The sequence below is a fragment of the Idiotropiscis lumnitzeri genome, chromosome 14 (genome assembly GCF_059441095.1).
Source record: "Idiotropiscis lumnitzeri isolate Australia: NSW breed Sydney's pygmy pipehorse chromosome 14, RoL_Ilum_1.0, whole genome shotgun sequence".
In the NCBI taxonomy this organism is placed as follows: domain Eukaryota; kingdom Metazoa; phylum Chordata; class Actinopteri; order Syngnathiformes; family Syngnathidae; genus Idiotropiscis; species Idiotropiscis lumnitzeri.
In genome coordinates, this window is record NC_142404.1 from 5,244,588 (window position 1) to 5,257,281 (window position 12,694).

Consider the following 12,694-nt stretch of genomic DNA (forward strand, 5'->3'; position numbering starts at 1 on the left):
AAACACCACAGCACAAAAAAATCTGACAATCGCCAACCATTCATTATCTAAACTTCTTTTCATCACATTGTAGATGTTCTGCAATCACATGGAGCCTATCCCAGATGTCTTTGGGCGGTAGGCGGGTTAAGCCACAAACTAAATATAGTTACATAAAATTGATGAAAAAAAATTAATGCACAATCCCTGTCAAAGGAAAATTCTGCATGGACAGGATGACCCTGTGGGTATATGTGCAAGCAACTCAACACTATAGGCTTTTTAAGTCGGGCGCTTGCTCAGCACTTTAGACAATACGGGGCAACGCAGTCTTTGTCTTTTGTCAGGTATAAATAACGCATGTTCAGACAGAGAGGTATCAGTTCAAGCACCGTACTCTGAACTATCCAGTAGACCACCACTATCAATATGGGCAAGGTAGGTAAACCTCTGCCACTGGTGCTCTCACTTTATTATACCAGCAATTATAAAAAAATGAAAACCCTCTTTCCCCTCCAAAGATCATCTTGTTTGAGGAGAAGAACTTCCAGGGTCGCTCTTACGAATGCATGAGCGACTGCGCCGACATGTCCTCCTACTTGAGCAGGTGCCAGTCCTGTCGGGTGGAGAGCGGCTGCTTCATGGTCTACGAGCGCACCAACTTCATGGGCAACCAGCACTTCATGAAGAGGGGCGAGTACCCCGACTACATGAGTCTGATTGGCCTGAGCAGCGGCATTAAGTCCTGCCGCTTGATCTCCATGGTACGTGGAAAACTCAACAAATGTTGCAGGGATTTTCCTGTTGTTTTCTCTAATTGCTGATTTTTGTGTCATTCAAAAAATACAGCACAGAGGTCAGTTCAGAATCAAGATCTTTGAGAGGGAGAATCTGAGCGGTCAGATGAACGAGCTGATGGATGACTGCGAGAACATTATGGAGCGCTTCGGCATGAACGAATGCTTGTCCTGTCAGGTGATGGAGGGCCACTGGCTGCTGTTTGAGCAGCCCAACCTCCGGGGCAAGATGCTTTACGTGAGGAACGGTGAACACCGGAGCTTCAGGGAGATGGGCATGAGCAACACTCGTTTCATGAGCATGAAACGTATCACCGATTCATGCTAATTGTACATTGTTACCAAAATAAATGCTCTGACTTTCTAAATTTGAGTTTTGTCATACTTCATCATAATCAGTCAAAGTGGTGTTTTTAAATGAAAACAAATTGTTGAGTAGACTACATACTTGGTAATGCACAGTACTCATTAATTTCAAATGTTCATGGTATAAATCACACAGGCAACACAATTTAATTTGAAAAAAAAGCCTCACACAAAAGGCTAATTCACACCACAGGAAATGTAGCACAGAACCAAAAACTTGTATTTAAACCTGGCTGACAGAAAGTGTTCAAACATAAAGTTTCTGGTCATTTCAGAGACAGAGACCCCCGCAAGAGTGCGAGGTCTTTCAAGATAGCCAGGAACTGCAGTGTTGAACAGAAATTCTGACTCTATTTGCTGCATTATATTTCCGGCACCGTGATTAAAAAGATGATTCTTTTAATTCTTGCACTCACTACTGTCTTAATGTGTCGTTGTTGTCTGGTGTTATGAGCTGGAGGACTCCCAGACAAAAAGTTGCCACGGATGTGGGGAAAGCTGCGATTAAAATATACAACATACATACAACAATCAAAATATATACAATTTATTTTGGTGAGGTCGTGATACGCGCTCTCATCGGATCAAATGAACAAGACACCAAACCAAACTATACCAAGAAAATACTGCAGCGTATCTCTGAATCACTGCTGTGTATTGATGTAAACTTTATATTAGAAAGTAAGCCCTTATTGAAGTCATAAGCGATCTGCTGTTCACGCACAGCTGTACGTACGACTAGAAAGATGAAGCTGCAGCCAAGATTTGCAAAGAGAACCCGGTGTTCGTCGCCGATAAGATCCAGAGAATATGAAGGAGAACTTTCATTAGTGCGATCGATCGGCTTTACACAAACTGGACTTGAGCCCAACCATTTCGGATGGACCTCAGCTGTCACCATCAGTTGTGATTTTTGTTTTTAAAAGGTGGGAGATTACAGTTAGGATTGCTAATGGGGTCTTTTTTATGGTTATTTTCTATACATGATCTGATGTTCGTTGACACCTAAAGCGCCTCAATAAACTACGTTTTGTTTAGGTTTTGAGGTGAGGACTCTGTTCAATTGTGTTACATTTCCCTTATTCCAATGGTATACATTATATTGATTTCGTAAAATATTTTTCACAGTCAAAGAAATAAGACATGTTTAGGATGTTTCTTAAAGTTTGCTAATTCATTAGAATGTGACGTCATCATTTCACCTGATCTGGTTCATTTCACGAGCCAACTGGCCTTGTTCATTAAATTCAGTTCAGCTCATGTGTCTTCTTAAGCACTCTCGTCAGTTCATTATTACGTGTCTTTGCAGAGAAAAAGATTGTCTTTGTCCATTTCCGTTTAATATCACAAATAAAGATATCCTTCCGGCACTAGTTGGCATGCTTTCCTGTGTTTGGGTAACCTTGACTTGTACAATAACTTCTATCCATCCAGAAATGTTATCAAGTTAGACTAACCCTTGGATCCTAAACATGACAACAAGTAAAAAAAATGGATGGATGGGTATTCACTTTCCCGCTTTTCCGTCACTGCCTGGCCACAAATTTACAATACAATTTCCCGCAGATTAGAGAAACCTTTGTCAGTAATTCAGATGCCAAACCTTTTTTAACTCTGGTTGGCAATGACTGTAAGTCATTTTACAAATTGTTCAAATTATCATAGAAATCGCTAAAATTTCACAATCCACTATCCATACCAGATTGATGACATCAGAGATGACTTGAGTCAGACCTGATTAACAGGGCGGATTAAAAGTGTCAATGCTTACCCATTTGTTTCACATATCTCCATGCATACATACCTGCAGGCCTCCACAATCCACCAGAAAAAACACTTTTGTGTGTCGGCTGGTGCTTTGTATACAGACGTGTCAGACTATTGTTGTCGGTGAACAAAAGGATACTCATGCCTATAAATTGTCGGCTTACGGATCAGAGTGTCATGTGGCGTGTTTTGAGTAAATCAGACGGTAATGCCCAACTCACTGTTGGCAGCCTTAAGAAATTGCTCATTGTTCTGATTCCGTGCGGGAAAACATGATTCTAAAGTCTTCCCTCGGATGCAGTCAAAGTGGAAATGAGACAAATTCCCCTCAGCACTCCATAGGGCCTCCATACCATGTTGCTGTGTCAGGGCTTCACACACAATGGTGGCCGCAGAGTCTTTGGGTTTGGTCAGGTATAAAAGACACGGTGGCATCGTCACCAAAGCGGCATCACCGGTCTAGGAGGAATCAACACAGCTATCAGAAGCATGGGCAGGGTAAGCACACAAATCCAAACACTATGCTAGGGGTGGGGAACTCTGGTTCCTGGAGAGTCATATCCTGCTGTTATAGATCTTTCCCTACTCCATAACAAGCTTTGTAGAAGCCTGAAACAATCCAAATCATTTGAATCAGATGTGTTTGGAGTAAGGAGAGGAGTTCCCTACCCCTGCTTTCAGCAATCTATTTTTCAATCATTTTTAAAATCAGGAATTTGTTTCCCAGATCACTTTCTTTGAGGAGAGGAACTTCCAGGGCCGCTCCTATGAGTGCATGAGCGATTGCTCCGACATGTCGTCGTACCTGAGCAGGTGCCAGTCCCTCCGGGTTGAGAACGGCTGCTTCATGGTCTATGAGCGCCCCAACTTCATGGGTAACCAGTACTTTATGAGGAGGGGGGACTATGCTGACTCCATGAGCCTGATGGGCATGAGGGACTGCATCAGGTCTTGCCGTGCTATCCCCATGGTAGGCGAGTTAACTTTCACAATTTTTTCCCGAAAGAAGAAAGACAATGGATTTTAAAATGCGCAATGTGTGTCCCGAAGCAGCACAGAGGCCAGTTTAGGATGAAGATCTTCGAGGGGGAGAACTTTAGCGGCCAGTCACATGAGCTGCAGGAAGACTGCGACAACATCATGGATCGTTTCCGCATGAATGACTGCATGTCCTGCCAGGTGATGGAAGGCCACTGGCTGTTGTTTGAGAACCCGCAGTTCCGTGGCAAGATGATGTACGTGAGGCCTGGCGAGTACCGTAGCTTCAGGGAGATGGGCTTGAGCAGCATGAGATTCATGAGCATGAGGCGCATTATGGACATATAAAAAAAGTTATTCTGTGGAATGTTTCTCTGAAAAGAACATAAATAAAACTTTTCTCAAAAATTATGCTGTCTACCTGAGTAAGCATGAGTGCACATCATTAACATCCATCCATCCATTATCCAAACCACTTGCCATATCCTATCCCAGCTATAGTACTAGGCGGGTTACACCCTGGACTGGTTGCCAGCCAATTGCAGGGTTTTCACAGTCACAAAAAAATGGCTGTGTGTGACGCCACGGGAGGCTAACGGCAGATGTTTCCTAATTCCGGCTTTGGCTTCCAGTCTTGTTGGGATACAACACAGACTGCTTTCTTAACCGGCTGGGAGTATTTTGTGAGTGGATTGTGTTTGTAACTGTTAAGTGTCAACCAAGATATCATTTAGCTGCCAACACAACCAATGTCTGACACCAGAGTGACGGCTGATGTGTAAACATTTTTGGACAGAGCAAAAAAGCAAAAACAAAGTGAAGTCACTCTCTGCCGCATACAAACGCGGTGAACACGCACGAGACAAGTAACGCATTGTCATATTTCTCATTCAGTCTGAAGTAGTGTATTGCCGTATTACACAAGCAAGACAGGCTGGGCGTGGTTAATTGACCTGGTTATGGACGATTGCAGGCACGGACGAAAACCCACTTCCGTCCTTGCTTGGTCATCCGTCCGCGAGGGGGATAAAAATCCAACGGCTGCTTTCACTGGGAGTAGGTTTGACAGCAGGAGAGGAAAACATTACATCAAAGAGCACAGTCATATGATCAGAAATCACATTATCCAACACTTTCAAATTTGAGACCAATAGACCAAACTCAAGGACAAAATGTAAATTATGTTCTTGTTTGTGAGTGTAGCCAGACAAACACTGCACTAAAGCGTGATTTTGGCAAGAAGATTTAAAAAATCACAGAGAAACTCCGAGTTGTATTTTGGAGGACGGTAAATGCAAACTTCAAACAACGTGCTTTCAAAGCTGATGAGTGATGTGGCAAATTTTCACTGTTTACATTTAAAATTGTTTATGATAAAATAGACGGCATTCCTCCACCACAACCTGAAGTTCTCACAGCATGCAGGCGCTCATAGGTCCGGCATCGCACTGCACTCATCGGTGCCAGTCCAAATCTTCATCAGGCATAGAAAAGAAATAGCTTTTTTTTTTTTACGACTAGGTGTTTGACAAAGCTATCCTTTTCTGATTGGCAAGCTCTGGGAAGCTCCCTCAGAAGGCAAGCACAGTAAGGCAGCACCGCCGAAGCTTCCCGGGACAGCCGACAATTTGTAGCAAGCAGGGGTTAGCTGGGTCTTGAATGGAGTACATCCATGCGTTCGGGAACAAGCGGGGGACAAAGCGTGTTTTAGCTCCCTTTGTAGCTGGCCACCACATTTGCCACGGTGCCGTTTCTGCCGTGGTGAGAGCAAGTGGACACTCCCAACCATGCTGGAATCACCCGAATCAACAACGCCGCGCCATGAGTCCAATAAAGATCAGCGATCGTATACCAGCAGAGAGACCTTAAATAAAGCACAGGGTCACGGAAAACACTGGTGCCATCTTGAAAGATTGATTCTAGTGACTTTCTACTTACCAAGATAAAGATTGGTAAAACTAGGATTGCGTGGCTTATGCGGTACAGTCGCAAAAAGAATAAAATAAAAACATGCAAAAAATATTTGAGCAAAATCTTCAAATATGCAATTTTGGAGGTAGTATGCGGGGGTCCGTTATATATACCGTTGACAGTGTACATTTTAGCTTCCGTTTGGAGTTTGACTCAATCGTCCAATCACGGTAGCGCTTGTTGATGATGTCATCATATCTGTCTCATTGTGAAAATGACTTCAAGAATATCTGACCACAGAGCTGGAAGGGCAATCACTCATCCTCCTTGCTTTTCTAGCTGCTCAGCAATGACTGGGGTGAATTCTCGGTGCTAAGATTACTTCAAACTGGCTCAGTCTGTCGTTGGCGGCGACAGGACTATATCGCAGTAAGCAGGCATACATAAGAAAACAAAAAAACAACAACAACAAAACAACAACAACAACAGACACAAGCAATCAACATCGTGATAGGTGATAGTGTGTTCTAAAAATTAAATAGTTTTATTTGTTTTGTTGCTGTTTTCTCTATTTGAAAAGTTTCGTTTTGGAAAATGACCATACGACCCATCTAGAAATTCAGTACTTTCATTGTAATTCTGACATTTCTGTTTGTATCGCAATATAAAGCCTACTGTTACCATGAAGCGATTCTGTTTAAACCACAATATAAATTTTAGGCTATATCGGCCAGCCTTGGGTCCAACACTGTTTTATTGTAAAAATGTACTTTGTACAATGATATGACAATTATTTTTTTAGAAGCAAATTGATTCTTTGGTTTTGGAAGCTTAAAGCGATGTGGAAGTCATTTTTTAAGAGATATATGTCTGGAACCCATTTGAAGACCACAGACAATTCTCAACTACACTAGCCAAAGTCATTTTTGTTAACCACTTGGTTGGACCTACTGACATGTGAATAACATGGCCAAAAATGCTTTCTATTGTGAAAGAAAAGGCTTTTCTAAAGACTGAAAGGTTCCCCCGACTGTGAAATTATGGCCAAAACCTCTGTGTTCTAGGTGTCAATAGTAAGTCGATGACTCAGGGCTTCGTAAAGGGGACGGGCCATCGTTTGGTCAGGTATAAAAGGAAAGGGTTAAACCAGGTATAGCACACCGCGGCAACACAACAACATCCAGCATGAGCAACACTGGCAGCAACATGAGGAGTAAGGTATATTTCATTTAAATTCATTTTAAATGCATCCATCCACCTGTCAATTTCCAACCACTATTGTTGTTCAGGGTTGCAAGTGAGCTGGGGTCTATCGCAGATGACTATGCAGATTTAGAAACACCCATGTTTCGGTCCGAAATTTTTGATGAGGCAGGGTACACAATGAACTGCTCTCCAATCAATCACAGATCACACACAGACAGTGGTGGGGCGTCAAGGCCAAAAGGCCTTCTCTGCTGGCCCAACATAATCAAGAAATCGTGATCATATTCCTCACATTGATGTCATATTATATCCTAGTGTTGTATTTTTAGTGAGAGTTTTTATCCAATCGGAATTCAGCTAGCTCGTGTCGCCAGGCAGATTTCACAATACCAATAGCATGCACTATTTGTCCGAGGCCTTCAGATACAATCGTGCGGGCGTCTGTTCTGTCAAAGACTATGGGCTTTCAGAGTTAATAGACAGTTGCGATAGCCAATCAGATCACAAATTGGTTACAGTGAGCCTTCTCGTTGGCCTTACGCTGAAGGTGATGAACGTGTCTTGTGATTGGATATTCACTCGTGAGGGGGCGGCGCGAAGCGGCATCAACACACCTGGAAGTCATAACTGGCGACCGTTCAAAAGTCTTTAAAATATTCTTGCTTTTTTAAACCACAAGGCCGAAGGAGGGAAAAATGTGGATTTAATTGCAGATACACTTGCGAGGCCATTTTTAAGACGCACCTTTCAAAAGAAGCTAGGTCGTCCAACACTGAATAGGGTGTGTCTTTCTGGATATTATTTCTCCACCTGTTGCGTCATAAATGATGTCAATATGAGGGAGATTTATTCAAGTCAGCCTAAGTACGACTTTGCTGAAGGACTACGTGTGAAATGTATGGCCCGCCACTGCATACAGACAAGAGAAGTGTCTTCATTTTATCTAACAAGCATATTCTTAGAATGTGGTGGGACACTGGTATACTCGTGGGCAGGTACACGCAAGCACAGGGTGAACATGTAAACGCCACACAGAAACCTGAACCTTGGAAAGCAGACATGCTCACCCCACACCTTGCTATCAGTTAAAAATTATGCTCTTACGTTGATTTTATTTTTTCACCTCCGAATATCGTTACCTTCCTGCTTTACCAGATCATCTTCTACGAAGAGAGGAACTTCCAAGGTCGCTCCTATGAGTGCACGAGTGACTGCGCTGACATGTCCTCCTACCTGAGCAGGTGTCAGTCTTGCCATGTGGAGAGCGGCTGCTTCATGGTCTATGAGCGCCCCAACTTCATGGGTAACCAGGTTTTTATGAGGAGGGGCGAATACGCAGACTCCATGAGCATGATGGGGATGAGAGACTGCATTAGGTCCTGCCGCATGATTCCCAAAGTGAGTAGAAAGTAATGTCCGTCGTAAGTTATAAACCTCCATAGATGTTAACGCTTTTCTCGGACTATTGCCAAACAGCACAGAGGCCAGTTTAGGATGAAGATCTTTGAGAGGGAGCACTTCAGCGGCCAGTCCCACGAGCTGATGGATGACTGCGATCACATCATGGAGCGCTTCCACATGAATGAATGCATGTCGTGCCAGGTGATGGAAGGACACTGGCTGATGTTCGAGCAACCCCAGTTCCATGGCAAGATGATATACGTTAAGCCTGGCGAGTACCGCAGCTTCAGGGAGATGGGCGTGAGCAGCATTCGCTTCATGAGCATGAGGCGCATCACTGACTCCTGCAACTAAATAAAAACAATAAAAAAATAAATGAAAACAATTTAAATCCATTAAATAAAGTATGTCATGCACTATTCAGTATGTCAGACATTTTTCATCTAAAACCTGCATGTTATCCTCAACTTTAATCACTCTTTGATATGGGGGGGAAAGCAACTGTCGGGCAGGGTTGATGTGGAGTGTTGAATCAAAATGAGTGTAGATGGGCAATAAAGACTATTGTGAATTATAGGGACACTTGGATGAGTTAACGGTACTAAAATGCCCCCTCAAAAGAGTTTGTAGTGATTTAAATTTTATTTATTTTTTTGGTGATGAGATTGACGACAAATTGGCACGCTTCTTTTGGAGCTCAGCTTGTCATTTTGTCCAGTCCCAGCTGTTGACATCACAGCAGGGACGCAAGCAAGGTAATATTGCTCGCTTTGTCAGTTCTGGTGTCTAAAACGGAGAACGATTGCCACCAAAATGCAAATGCGCATTACTACTATTGTCCACTTTAATCTGTGAAAGTATAAAAGCGTTCTGGTCAATAGTTTGGATTTATAGACATTGAACATGACCTCATGTGATCACTTCCACAAAATCAAAAATACTGTGTTGATCGATTCTACACTAAGACAGGCTGAGGTGGACAAGCGCATGAATGCGCACATGAACCCCAACTGGTTTATATTTCAGATATTTAGCTGTGCTAATCTTTAGTTAAGTGTGAGGAGGCAGCCAGGCATCATTGTTTACACTTCCCACCCACCAAGGGTAACAACAGTACATTCTGAATTAGCTTTTGGTTGCTAAACAGGTGACGTTACCATAAATAAAATAGCTTCTTACCGGCGACTTGGTGCCGGGGATGCCTGGCTGTTGCCATTCATGAGTGGCAGATGGCGGCTGGCAGCAGGCAGGCGGGCATGGATCTTTATCCAGCCCCCGTTCCCTCCCCGGCTAACAGTGAGATTACAGCACTTCTAATAGCAACAATTAGCATCAAGCAGTTAAAACAAAAGGTGTTAGCACAAAAAAATTAACTCCTTACTGTCTACCCAGCCTGCTTCTTTAAGTCACGGAGTTGCCGCCCAACCCTCTAGCATATATTATCCGACACTTTTAGCAGCCGCCATTTTCGACGTGAGCGTGAGTGGGCATCAATTTCAGATAAGGACCTCATCCAACACCTGGGCTGTCTTATGGAACTGTGCGCATCACAGAATCGATGCCGCTCCGGGAGAGTCAATGTTCTGCGAACAAAAAGTTCCAGCGAGGAGGCCGACTCCAAAGCTGAAAGTGGCTGCATGTATCTTTTCGGCTGTTACGTTCCAAATTAGATGCCGTGTTGTAGGTTGAAAAACCGGGGCCACTCCTCATCCAAATAAATGTGCATGTCTACTCATTCCCACTTCAGTCTCTGTAAATATCAGACTGGTGCTTTTATGCCGTGTGTTCTCACCGTGTTCAGCAAAGAAGTGTATGAGTGCCCTCCCAGCATAGGTCTATGTAGCTCTGCTCACTTCCACAGTTCTTCATTCTCATATCAATCAGCCGCGAAGAGGTTAATCTTTTTGATATGTTGAAGAGGTCATAGGTAAGGATGTCCACATTAATTTTGGTGCCAATTAATCACCATTTTTGGACGTTATAAGCAATGAAAGTACAATGATTTCCAATGAAGAGTTATAATTGGTCCCTTTACTGACTCTTGCAGTTCCATGGAGGGAGCGGAGGGGGGCGTGGCCATCTTCCTCATTAATTTTCAAGTTGTCACTCCAAAATGAATGGATGAAAAAAAAAGATAACTTATTTTGGTTTCCTTATTAAAAAATAAATAAACTGATCATGTTAGTGAAAAAATGGGCCATCTTGGCTGGCCAGATCCTTAGATCTTAGGTTTCTGATTCTCCGGGGAGAATATTTTGACATGAGTATCCTGCCAGGCAATCGGTTTCCAGATCAAAGAAAAATAATTGAGAAAAATGTGTTTTGCGTGTATGTAATGTAAACTACCGTGTACAAAAGCATGTTTTGTGCATACATAAGCGCAAGCCTGATTTCTATGGTTGCGTCTTCTCTCCCCTACGCGTATCTGCGCGGATTCACGGTGACTATAGAAGAGTGACAATCGTGCCATAAATTTTTATCCAATCAGAAGTCGGCCAGTCGGCCAAATTCTGATTGGCTGCTGAGTGTCCAATTGTAATTAAGAGGTAGGGAGAAACCATCAGAATGAAACAGCGCAGCGCTTTCGCAAGCAAAACAACTACCATGGCGGCATAGAAATATGAAGACGCAGAAAATATATATATATAAAAAGGTTTATAGAATCATATTATTGTTTCAGAAGAAGGACATAAAAAAACAATCAAAGATAGATTGGAAAAAAATATTCTTGATTTATTACTACGACAATAAGAACAGCAAAGTCCGCGTATTAGAATTTAGAAGAATACTGACTCTTCTGTCGACAGTTTGTGGTTTCCGGGATGTCGTAATGAGATTCAGTACTACTGTCTGACTCCTGATTGGTTAAAAATTGTTGCACAATTATCATGCCTGTAGTGCAAGAGAGAAACAGTGTATTGTACAAATAGCGGAGAGAAGAAGCAAACGTAAAAACAATGTTGTGCGTACGTTTGCACAGTGTTGCTTCACATTAGGCACACACGAAACACATTTTTGTATGTGATATTTGAAATTACGCTGACATCATTGTGTCATGAATCTCACGCCATACAGGGCAGACATCAACAAGGAGAACTGCGTGAGGTCTCTACCAGCAATGTCAATCTCCTCCAAGCACACTAACGATATGACACCAAGCCGAAAAAGCATTCACCATTTCCCAATCTCAGCGTCCTTCATAGATTTATCACACACCTCATTTTTGGCTCCTCAACTCATTAAGACACACATATGCCTTTTTAAAAACCTAGTCCCCGCCTCCCAAAGACATATTTATGCGTCCTAGCCTTCTTTTTTTTTTTTTTTTTGCATCATAACTCTGTGTTTTTATAGCATTAGAACATAATATTATTCTGTTGGCTTCGCAAAATCAGTCAAAATCCAGAAAAATGCTGGGGTTGAGGGGTTTCCTCCAGTGAAAATGCCTGGGATTCAATGAGTTAATATCCAAACGAGAATACAAATGGGAGAATTGTCGACTCTCGTTTCAAATGAAAATGTTAGAGTGGCTGGAAATTTGATATTTTTATTGTCAAATTGAGTATAATAATGTAGCGTTCACTCGAGTAGAACTGGTCCATCTGGGAGACAAAGCATGTGTCCTTCCTTATCAGTGTGATGACTGGACATTCCCATAGCGTTTATAGTTGTGTGTAATTGTTTGAACAGATCAATGTGGCACCGCAGGCATCTGGAAATTTCACCTAAGGATTAGCCAGACTTGTGCAAGACCACCGTTTTCTTGTCTTGTTCCTTTCGACCTGCAAATGAGACCACACAAAAACGCAATGGGTTTCAAGGGTACGACATTCAAATGAAAAAAAAAATTCAAATGTTGTCAATAAACGTTATGTTTTGAAAAACTCTGACTTTGAAAAAATGTAATGAAAAAATGTCTAATTAAGAAATCCTTCTTTCATATACGCTATACAAATAAAGTTGTAACGTATTGTGTTATCTAAGTGTGAATTCAAAGAAATGAAAGCAACAAAGGGAATGTGCCTTGGGTAGAGACTCGAGGCTAGATTGTCACTCTGTATCTTACTCCAGGAGCTGCTGAGGAATAACGGAGGATTTGTGAAATGTCTCCTATGTTGGTGCTGAGCATTGTCTGCGGATTGACGCTCCATGCATCATGCGGTGAAGACATCCCGCAGCCTAGTGTCCCACGAACCACTGTCCCCTATCAAGGTAAGTGTTTGTAAGTCTATGATTTTCTGTTGCTCAATCTTCCTTGTGTATAATATGAGCATTTATGCTTTAAATGT

The 12,694-nt window shown here is 42.4% G+C and overlaps 3 protein-coding genes across 3 annotated transcripts; all 3 read left to right on the forward strand.

Moving 5' to 3' along the window:
• Window positions 1-369: 369 nt before the first annotated feature.
• Window positions 370-1,124, forward strand: LOC148323198 (gamma-crystallin M3-like). Its single transcript, XM_088314668.1, has 3 exons — window positions 370-417; window positions 501-743; window positions 829-1,124. The coding sequence occupies exons 1-3, from the start codon at window positions 409-411 to the stop codon at window positions 1,102-1,104; spliced, it is 528 nt and encodes a 175-aa protein (XP_088170794.1). The 5' UTR covers window positions 370-408; the 3' UTR covers window positions 1,105-1,124.
• Window positions 1,125-3,381: 2,257 nt separating this feature from the next.
• Window positions 3,382-4,235, forward strand: LOC148323199 (gamma-crystallin M2-like). Its single transcript, XM_088314670.1, has 3 exons — window positions 3,382-3,407; window positions 3,637-3,879; window positions 3,963-4,235. Exons 1-3 carry the CDS (start codon window positions 3,399-3,401, stop codon window positions 4,233-4,235), a joined length of 525 nt encoding a protein of 174 aa, XP_088170796.1. The 5' UTR covers window positions 3,382-3,398.
• A 2,741-nt stretch (window positions 4,236-6,976) lies between these two features.
• On the forward strand, window positions 6,977-8,759 carry LOC148323200 (gamma-crystallin M3-like). Its single transcript, XM_088314650.1, has 3 exons — window positions 6,977-7,016; window positions 8,160-8,402; window positions 8,481-8,759. Exons 1-3 carry the CDS (start codon window positions 6,984-6,986, stop codon window positions 8,757-8,759), a joined length of 555 nt encoding a protein of 184 aa, XP_088170776.1. The 5' UTR covers window positions 6,977-6,983.
• The last annotated feature ends 3,935 nt before the right edge of the window (window positions 8,760-12,694 follow it).

Coding starts and splice junctions, on each gene's coding strand:
- LOC148323198 (XM_088314668.1), top strand. Junction 744..828: donor CCTGCCGCTTGATCTCCATG/GTACGTGGAAAA, acceptor CAAAAAATACAG/CACAGAGGTCAGTTCAGAAT.
- LOC148323199 (XM_088314670.1), top strand. Junction 3,880..3,962: donor CTTGCCGTGCTATCCCCATG/GTAGGCGAGTTA, acceptor GTCCCGAAGCAG/CACAGAGGCCAGTTTAGGAT.
- LOC148323200 (XM_088314650.1), top strand. CDS start 6,984: ATGAGCAACACTGGCAGCAACATGAGGAGTAAG. Junction 7,017..8,159: donor GCAGCAACATGAGGAGTAAG/GTATATTTCATT, acceptor CTGCTTTACCAG/ATCATCTTCTACGAAGAGAG. Junction 8,403..8,480: donor CCTGCCGCATGATTCCCAAA/GTGAGTAGAAAG, acceptor ATTGCCAAACAG/CACAGAGGCCAGTTTAGGAT.